Raw genomic sequence first — 10226 nt, 5'->3', positions numbered from 1 at the left:
CTGATCCTAAGCAGGAGAAAAAAATATCTCTGCTCTCTCAGAGGTAATTATGTGGCATTAATGAACGAACAGGCTATTCCAGGCCAGCTGGGGCTCTGTTGCCACTGGGCTCTGAGCTATTGTAGGTCACATGTCTGTGCTACAAATATATAGTTTATTGTGTAATCTCCTTTCGACACCCTGCTGCCATCATGTGAGATCCAGGGAATGTTGTGTTCCCCCTCTAGGGGGTTAAGTACAGCTAGGGCAGCTTGTCAGTGTTGTTTACTCCTGAGGTGAGTTCACAGCTCAGCTCACAGCCCTCCAATTATTGTTCCCCGGCCCCAGAACAGAGACATTCTGGGTTGTGAACAAGCAGCCCGAACAAGCCAAGATCAGTTTCAGTGATGGGATGGGCTTTTCCCCCCCATCCTATTTAGTTCTTCACCTCTCAGCCAAGCCTACCCGAGATGGGGAGCAGGGAGCACCCATCTGTGGAGTGGGTCCCTGCCTGCTAGGAACTGCGGAGAGACCCAGCTGCTTGGGAAACATGGCGAAGCGAGAGTGAAACAGCTGCTGGATAACAGGGCAATTGGGGCGTTATTTATACAGACAGGCAATGACCGAAGGACCCTGGCTGTGAAGTGTCTCATGCATCGTGGGCCGGGAAACATTCCACAAAGACCAGCACAGTAAGTTTCTTATTTCAATCACACATGTTTAGGTATTTATATGCTAGTCAAATTTCATAACAGAACTAGGAGTTACAATTGGAACTCTTCAAGGCTTTTTATATGATTTAATCAAACATTTAGAGCTGCTCTGAGGGCTGTTGTTTTTTATTATTTTCCCCCAGCAATAAACCATTGACTTTCCATAGATATTGTGAAAACCATTTTTTTTGTGTGTTTTATTTTTGTTCATTGAGAACCAGACAATTTCAGGTAAACTGCTGGAAACGGAAACATTTTCACTTAAATAAAGAAAAAAAATATTTTAAGTTTTCCAATACATGAGTTTCAAGAATAACACAGGCTTTCTCAAAATATTTCTTTAGTTGAAAACCCAGTTTTCCTTTGAAATAATTTAAACAGAAAATGTCTGAATACCACAGATTAGAAATGTAGATGTAAGCGAGAGTGGGAACATTGATGCTGTGCAATAATAGTAAAATGTGAATCCAGCCACTATACTACAATGGTGGTTTTTTTCTACTTCAAAGGGATATTTGGTGACTCATAAAATTGAGTCAGCAGCAAAGTTAGCAGCAAACAGCATGAGTATTAAACATACTAGTGCCCTAAATGAAGAACAGAGAATAAAAAGCCCTTAGCCAAAGCCTGTTTCTCTTATCCGTGCTGAGGACATAGAAAATATCAATGGGATTAGAACCTAGATATTCGGCTCTAACGCCATATCCTCTGTCCCACACAGCTGCCCGCTAAACACAAATGCTGTAAATGGGGGCACCGAACATACGCATAATAAAGCAGAGCCCTTTTCACAGCAGACAAGGCAAAGAATGGGATGGAGAGGAAACAGAGGCACAGGGAAGTGACTGGCCCAAGGTCACACAGCAGGTCACTGGTAGAGCCAAGAACCCAAGTCTCCTGACGGCCAATGACTCACACAGATATACCGTGACAGAGGTAAACGATGCAGCAGTGAAGTAGCTGAGCAATTCTCATCGGTACACAGAGATGGAAGAGGGCGCTTGTGTCATAAATCAATACATAAGCAGGCAGTAGGTCATCTATGTGGTGCTGCAATAGAATCAATCCAGACGAGCACTAATGAAAGATATTACGTAAGTCTATGTCATATTTCCCTGGAAAGTGGATATCAGGCAGTGTTGGCATTTTAGTTTCAAGCCCAAGTTCACAGCCTGCTGTTTGTAGCAAGAGAGAATCCATCTTGGCTAGAATGTTGCATTGCATTGTGCTTTGCTCCATCCTTCACATGGCGTTTTATCAAGCTACATCCTGAGCCAGATCTTTAGATGGTGCAAACTGATGTAGCTCCATGGACTTTAAGGAAGACACACCAATTTACATGTGTGATAACTCACCACTCCTAATTAATAGCAGTGATAAGTGCTGTACGTTGTTAACACTCACATTATGAGATATTGCTGCGGGGAATCAGGGCCATTCCTGCTGTCACTGTAATCCCCACCACTGTTTTTGTCTTTCCCTCCACAGCCATCACACAATGAACTGAGAAAGAAAATGTCCAACCAAACCACCCTGACTGAGTTCCTTCTCCTGGGATTCTCAGACATTTGGGAGCTGCAGATTTTGCACTTTGTGGTGTTCCTGATGATTTACCTGGTAGGCCTGATGGGAAATCTTCTCATCATCACAGCCATAGCCCTTGACCCCCATCTTCACACCCCCATGTACTTCTTCCTGGTGAACCTGTCCATCCTAGACCTTGGCTCCATCTCCGTCACCATCCCCAAATCCATGGTCAATTCCCTCATGAACACCAAAGTAATTTCTTATCCTGGATGTGTCACCCAAGTGTTTTTATTTGTAGTCTTCACTTCAACTGATCTTGCCTTACTCACCATCATGGCATACGACCGATATGTTGCCATCTGCCAACCACTGCACTATGAGAGTGTAATGAACAGGAGAGCTTGTGTCCAAATGGCAGCCAGTGCCTGGATTACTGGTATTGTCAACTCTGCATTGCACACTGGGAACACTTTTAGGTTACCCTTCTGCCAGACAAATGTCGTCCACCAGTTCTTCTGTGAAATCCCCCAGCTGCTCAAGCTCGCCTGTTCTGACTCATACCTCAGTGAAATTGGGCTTCTTGCCTTTAGTGGGTTGTTAGGTTTAAACTGCTTTGTCTTTATAATTCTGTCTTATGTTCAGATCTTCAAAGCAGTGCTGAGAATCCCCTCTGAGCAGGGCCAACATAAAGCCTTCTCCACCTGCCTTCCTCACCTCACTGTGGTCTCTTTGTTTCTTTGCACGGGCTTCTTTGAGTACCTGAAACCCACCTCCATCTCAGCATCAGGTCTGGACCTTTTGGTGGGTGTTCTCTATTCCCTGGTGCCTCCAGTGATGAATCCGATCATCTACAGCATGAGGAACACAGAGATCAAAGCTGCATTAAAGAAACTGATTGTCTGGAGGTTATTCACCAGGAATTAAAATGTCCATCATTGCTCCTTGATTGAGATTTCATTCTGAGCTTCTTCTTGGATATTATCAACTGATGACAAAATTGTCTCCTTGAGAACACAGGGTGCAATCTGTTTATGAATTCATAAAATCCAGACTAATTCATTTGAAGTTAAATGATTTAGTTTATAATTACACCAGTGTAAATAAGACCAGAATCTAAATATCTATCCATAAATGTACATACACATCTATCTCTCTTTGGGATTTATACTGCTAACATTGCCATGCTATCTGAGTATGTTGCACAGAATATCAACAGCCATAGCTAAGTCACTAGTGAACATGAAATCTCTTTCTCTTCTTCTTTTTTGGGGTAAAAATTGTGGGTGGAGTTTGAGAGGTTTGGCTTGTTTGTTTGCTTGATTGTTTCTTTTTTGTGATTCATTTTGTTGATTCATTGGTTGACTTTTTTTTGTTACAGATGACTTTTTGTGGTAGGAATTTTCAGGGTGGAATATGTTTGATTAAATGTAGGAATCAGATTATTTTGTCATTTATTCAAGGTGTCAATGTCATAATCTCTTTGAAAGGGTTTTCGGAGAGACCAGAGGTTTCCCTTTCCCTAGGAATGAAGAATTGAAAATAAGTTTCTGTAGGTGTGTGGCTAGCTGTGTTCCTTTTTAAACAATTATTTTAACGTTATTAGAGAGATTGCCTTCTGCACATGTCTCCTCTCCCTCATCATCTCAGCAACTGCCTCTCCACCCAGACACGATTATAGAGACTATGTCCCTTGCCAGTTCAAGGTCACACAATATCCCAACATAAGCAACTCTGCATACAGAGACATGGTATTAGGAAAGCATTTAAGGGTGGATTAAAGTTTAAGGGCTATAAACCAGTGTCCAGGGCTTCGGCTCCAGGAGTCATGACATTACAAAAGAATCTCAGCTTCCATTTCCTAAACTATAGCCATTTTCTAGTCCTCGTGGTTGAGAAGGAAAGCTTGAAAATATTCCCCAAGACCGAAGCCAAGTGTAATCAATAGAGCAATGGCTGCCTGAGTCTTGCATGAGCCAATCACTCATGGGATGGAGTGGGCTGTCCTCAGTTAACCAATGCAACACCTGCCTCAATCTATAGGCAGCCTGAGACAATTGCTCTGAGAGGGGGAAAATGTATAGGGTATAATGATGCAGCTACATCTTCCTGAGTGTGCAAAGAGCCTGAACCAGTCACAAAGTTAACTCCATAAGGCTGAGGCGCAGACAGCTGTTCTGGGACTGCTCTCACCATCAGTGCATAGATGGGGTAATTCTGAGAGATACAACCCAGTTTTTTACAGTCGTGACACCACTTTTCCCCACTCTTTCCTGGGGTACCTCTGAGGAGGCCTGTGTTCTGCTGGAGTACATCCTTCCTCTGGGTGGGTGTCCATAACTGGGCTTTTTCATGCTCTCTGATTCCTCACTATCTCTGTTATGATACCTAGCGAGTTCCTATACATTCATCAGCCAATTTCCCAGCTGGGTGCCATTACACAGGTTTCTCTTTATGAACCATGATATCAATATCATACAATATTTTATGGTTATTTAAATGGGATGGAGTTTCTAAGCAATGAGAATCTCAAATCCTGGAACACATATGAATCTAAACATCATAAGAACATAAGAATGGCCATATTGGGTCAGACCAAAGGTCCATCTAGCCCAGTATTCTGTCTTCTGACAGTGGCCAATGCCTGGTGCCTCAGAGGGAATGAACAGAACAGGAAATCATCAAGTGATCCATCCCATCACCCATTCCCAGCTTCTGGCAAACAGAGGATAGGGCCATAATACCTGCCCATCCTGGTTAATAGCCATTGATGGACCTATCCTCCATGAATTTTTCTATTTCTTTTTGAACCATATTATAGTCTTGGTCTTCACAACATCCTCTGGCAAAGAGTTCCACGGGTTGACTATGCTTTGTATGAAGAAATACTTCCTTTTGTTTGTTTTAAACCTGCTGCCTATTAAAGTCATTGGGTGACCTTTAGTTCTTCTGGTCTGAGAAGGAGTAAACTTCCTTATTTACTTTCTCCACATCAGTCATAATTTTATAGACCTCTATCATATCCCTCTTAGTCATCTCTTTTCCATGCTGAAAAGTCCCAGTCTTATTAATCTCTCCCCATACAGAAAGCCATTCCATACCCCAATCATTTTTATTGCCCTTTTTTAACCTTTTCCAATTCCAATATATGTTTTTTTTAGATAGGGCAAATACATCTGCACATAGTATTCAAGGTATGGGATCACCATGGATTTATATAAAGGCAATATGATATTTTATGTCTTAGCAATGCCTTTCCTAATGATTCCCAACATTCTGTTTGTGTTTTTTGACAGCAACTGCCTATTGAGTGTAGGTTTGCAGAGAACTATCCACATTGACTCCAAGATCTCTTTCTTGAGTGGTAACAGCTAATTTAGATCCCATCATTTTAAATATATAGTTGGGATTATGTTTTCCAATGTGCATTACTTTGCATTTATCAACATTGAATTTCTTCCATTTTATTGCCCAGTCATCCAGTTTTGTGAGATCCCTTTGTAACTCTTCACAGTCTGCTTTGCACTTAACTCTCTTGAATTGTTTTGTATCATCTGCAAATTTTGCCACTTTACTGTTTACCCATTTTTCCAGATCATTTATAAATGTGTTGAACAGTACTGGTCCCAGTAGTGACCCCTGGGAGGACACCACAATTTCTCTCTCTCCATTCTGAAAAATGACCATTTATTCCTACCCTTTGTTTCCTATCTTTTAGCCAGTTACTGATCCACGAGAAGACCTTCTCTCTAATCCCATGACAGCTTACTTTGCTTAAGAGCCTTTGGTGAGGGACCTTGTCAAAGGCTTTCTAAAAATCTAAATACACTATATCCACTGGATCCCCCTTGTCCACCTGCTTGTTCACCCCTCCCCTCAAAGATTTCTAGTAGATTAATGAGGCATAATTTCCCTTTACAAAAAAGCATTTTGACTCTTCCTCATCAAATCACAATCATCTATGTGTCTGATAATTCTGTTCTTAACTATAGTTTCAACCAGTTTGCCCGGTACTGAAGTAAGGCGTACCAGACTGTAATTGCCAGGATTACCTCTGGAACCTTTTTAAAAAATTGGTGTCACATTTGCTATCCTCCAGTCATCTGGCACAGAAGCTGATTTAAATGATAGCTTACATACCACAGTTAGTAGTTCTGCAATTTCACATTTGAGTTCCTTCAGAACTCTTGGGTGAATACCGTCTGGTTCTTGTGATTTATTACTGTTTAGACTATCAATTTGTTCCAAAACCTCCTCTAATGACACCTCAATCTGGGACAGTTTCTCAGATACATCATCTAAAAAGAATGGCTCAGGTTTGGGAGTCTCCATCACATCCTCAGCCATGCAAAGTATTAATTTAGTTTCTTCGCAATGGCCTTATCATCCTTGAGTGCTCCTTTAGAATCTCAATAATCCAGTGGCCCCACTTATTGTTTAGCAGGCTTTCTGCTTCTGATGTACTTTTAAAAAATTGGTATTACTTAAATTCCAGAATTAAAGGGCCAGATTTTAAAAGTATTAAGGGATATCATGGGATTTTCAAAAGCATCTAGACTCCAAACACCCATTGAAATCAACACGTATCAAACATCTAGCCCTTAATACCTGCCCTGGTCCAAAACAGCCCAAATGCCTTGATCTTACACACATACTGTTACAATTTTCCATGTATTTGAGAGAGCTTCTAGGGATGTTCAAAAGTCTAGGTGCTGCTGCTTACTGGGTGTAGCTGAATTATTGTAATATATTGTGCTGTTGAATTATATTTTTTATTCCTTCTAACATTAATGGATTTTAGGATGTCAACAGCTTACAAATGCAGGTGTTCTATGTACAATTAATTTAAATCAAGCATTAAATGTTGTAAAAAGAGCAATTTTCCAACACAATATTTCTCCTTTGGAAATTTCTGTTTGGTTAAAACCAAAACTTTTCCATGAATGTGTTGATTTCAATAATGTTTTGTTTTTAAAAAAATGTGGGGGGGGGAGGTTTGATATTGTTCAACTATTCAGGTTTGACATTTTCAATATACACATAGAGTATCAAAATAAAATATTTGGTTGATCCCAATTTTTTTAATAAAAAGTTAGTTTCATGGGAAATTTCAACATTCAATTAAGAACAAAAACAAGTTTCAAAATGAAGATTTTTCCATGAAACAGAAATTCTGGAACCTGACTCCAGATTCCAGATCAACTATCTCAGTGTTTCTGACTCTTAAAACATCTAATCCAAGCTGCTTCTTCTTGCACACAACCCCTGTTTTTATTAATTTAGAAGGACCATAGGGGCCCAAAGAGTCAAAGAGTTGTTAACATAACCCAGTCACTGTCCAACAGTTTTATACAAAGTTTGCAGTCTTGTATACGGAGACATCAGCCTACTCAGTACCATAGCAAACTCAACGTTAATTTCTTTCACTGTTTATTAAAGACACATAAAAGAAGGAAAAAGAGGTAAAGCACATGGAATGTAAAGTGTAAAGTAAGGCTTTGATTGTAACAGTGTCCCTCATTTCAGAAAGAACCCCATCAGCTATCACCTTGTTTAAATGGCATTGAATGGCATTAAAGATGGCAGTAACTGTCCTTTGTGGGGGAAAAGGAAGAAGTTAGTTGAGATGGGCTGGATCTCATGGTGATGTTCTTGTTAACATCTGGGTCCATTTCCTAGAAGGCAAAAAGAAAGGGGAGAGAAAAGAACAGCAACGATAGAAAATTCAGCTTCTGTCTCTGGTGTTGACTCTCACTTCTGGTAAAATGCAGGACCAGCACACGGGCTGATCGACCACTCTGAGACCTGGTAAACTTGTACCAGCATTGGGCACTTTAATAAGCTGCTTTTAGTCGCCTCTTTCTGGTCACAGGCTCAAAGCAGGTTTGCAAAATGGGCAGTCTTGGCCAACTAAGACATACTCTTCTTAGAGAGAAGGCAAAAAGATAGGAGAGATAGGAAAGAAGAAAAAAAACTGGGGAAGGAAACCCTACATGTATAGGTAGGAAGAGCTGAAGTCTCACATCTGAAGTGTATTTGGGAAGTAGCCTGTGCCACAGAAGGTGGTAACATCATCTGGGCTCTTCTTTCAGACTCGGTCTGGTCAGCACATCTCTCAGAATTAGAATGAAGAAGGTCCCGGGGTCCTAAGGGATGATGAGGGTAGGAGTCACGAGGATAAAACTCTCTGTAGCAGTTGGCAGACAGCTGCTTCTTCTGCTAATTTTTTCCTGAAATCTTTTTATTTCTGAGGACCCCAAAGGGGAGTGATGAGCAGATTAGTCCATCCTCTTATTGTCAGTTGTTGGCTACATGCGTGTTCTCTCTGTTTGCTGCACCAGCTCTGGCCAAGTAGTCGTTCCATAAGATCTCAATGGACCTGCCCAAAGAGTCCAGTACAATGGACCAGGTCAGTGAATGGTGGGACTTTCTCCTCCCCTCTAGGCTAGACAAAGGGTTAAGGTGAGGTACCTCAACATTTATAGACTGAGACAGACAATTTGGGATAAATAATTTATGTACCACCTTACTTTTTCATGACATGTTTGTTACCTCCCTTTGTACCTTTCTCCTGATGCTTTAGACAAAACATCTCTATTCACCACCTGTCTTTGTACTTTACTCCTGATGTTTCAGATGGAACATCACTCTTCATCACTTCTGTCAAACCATCTCATCATGTGCTAGGTTGGTGTGTTCTTGCAGTGGCCTGCTGGAAAGTATTTACATATTCAGTGTGTTTTAGCAATGCTAGCAATACTGGTGCTAAGCTCATGTTCTGGTCACTGAACTTGCAGGCAAGGATATGCTTTTGACAGGGCCTGACTTTTGCTCATAGGATAACTTTTGCTGACTTTGGTTCAGGTCTCAGGCCTTCCACCAGGCCCTGTCCACCAGACTCCTCTTTCTACTCCATTCCCCGACTTTTTGCTCTTTTATGTGGAGGATGTTTACCCATCAACATAAAAAAGCATAATGCATGTACTGCAGATGACCCAGCGGACTAAACACTGTTAGCTGGCCACCTTAAATTACAATACACACGTTCATGCCTCATCTGTCCCTTGGTCTGCACATTCCGCCATACCACCGATAGACAAATTACCTTTTGTCAGTTGTATAGTCCCATATATTGAATATGGAAATGTTAGATTCAGGATTTTGATTAAGGGGTGTAGTTTTGGAGTTGTTCTGAAACACTGGGATAGACATTATTTCAGAGTGTTCCACAGTGCTATGTATACAAGGAGTAAAACGGAAACTTGGAGTAATGACATCACAAATGAGGCCTTTGAATACAAATTTCTTGTAATCAGTTACTACACAGTAGTGTCCAACTATGTTGAAGGCTCCCCTTTCTGCCGGTTGTTACCATCTGGTAATCTTTGCCAGGCAAGAGATAGGAGTGACTATCTTTTCCATTCAATTGGATTTGTCTGAATCTTTGTGGCCATTCACTGGAGTTGTGATGTCAACAACATTCCTGGCATAACAAGCCAGGATGCAATGCTCTTTAGGTTTGCACTGCTCAATGATACACCAGTAGCAGACATAGATCCAGTTACTGTCTTCCAGATAATCCTCCAAATGTATCTTAAAGACTAATAGATTTATTTGGGCATAAGCTTTTGTGGCTAAAAAAACCAAACAGTTCTTCAGATACATGGAAGAAGTGAGTTTTTTACCCATACATCCGAAGTGGATTTTCTACCCACAAAAGCTTATGCCCAAATAAATCTGTTAGTCTTTAAGGTGCCACCGGACTCCTCATTGTTTTTGTGGATACAGACCAACACAGCTATCCCTCTGATTCTAGATGTACCATAACCAATTTATCAACAATTGCTGTATTAGTCTGTATTCAATATTGGTAACCAGACACTGAACAGAATTGCTTTAAATAACATGTGCCTCACTTAGAATACAGTGTCATTAACTCCAAATTATGACTGGTAGTAACAGGGAATGTGTCCACACAACTGTAGTTACTAGGTAACTTCCACAAGCCAT

General features: G+C 40.9%; 1 protein-coding gene across 1 annotated transcript; it reads left to right on the top strand.

Annotated features, from left to right (window-relative positions):
- Nucleotides 1-293: 293 nt before the first annotated feature.
- LOC120380642 (olfactory receptor 14C36-like) lies at nt 294-3143 on the top strand. Its single transcript, XM_039498560.1, has 2 exons — nt 294-671; nt 2181-3143. Exon 2 carries the CDS (start codon nt 2208-2210, stop codon nt 3141-3143), a length of 936 nt encoding a protein of 311 aa, XP_039354494.1. The 5' UTR covers nt 294-671; nt 2181-2207.
- Nucleotides 3144-10226: the final 7083 nt, after the last annotated feature.

This window comes from Mauremys reevesii, linkage group 13 (genome assembly GCF_016161935.1).
Source record: "Mauremys reevesii isolate NIE-2019 linkage group 13, ASM1616193v1, whole genome shotgun sequence".
Lineage (NCBI taxonomy): Eukaryota > Metazoa > Chordata > Testudines > Geoemydidae > Mauremys > Mauremys reevesii.
The sequence above is the reverse complement of the archived record's forward strand: the minus strand, read 5'-3'. Positions and strand labels throughout refer to the sequence as shown.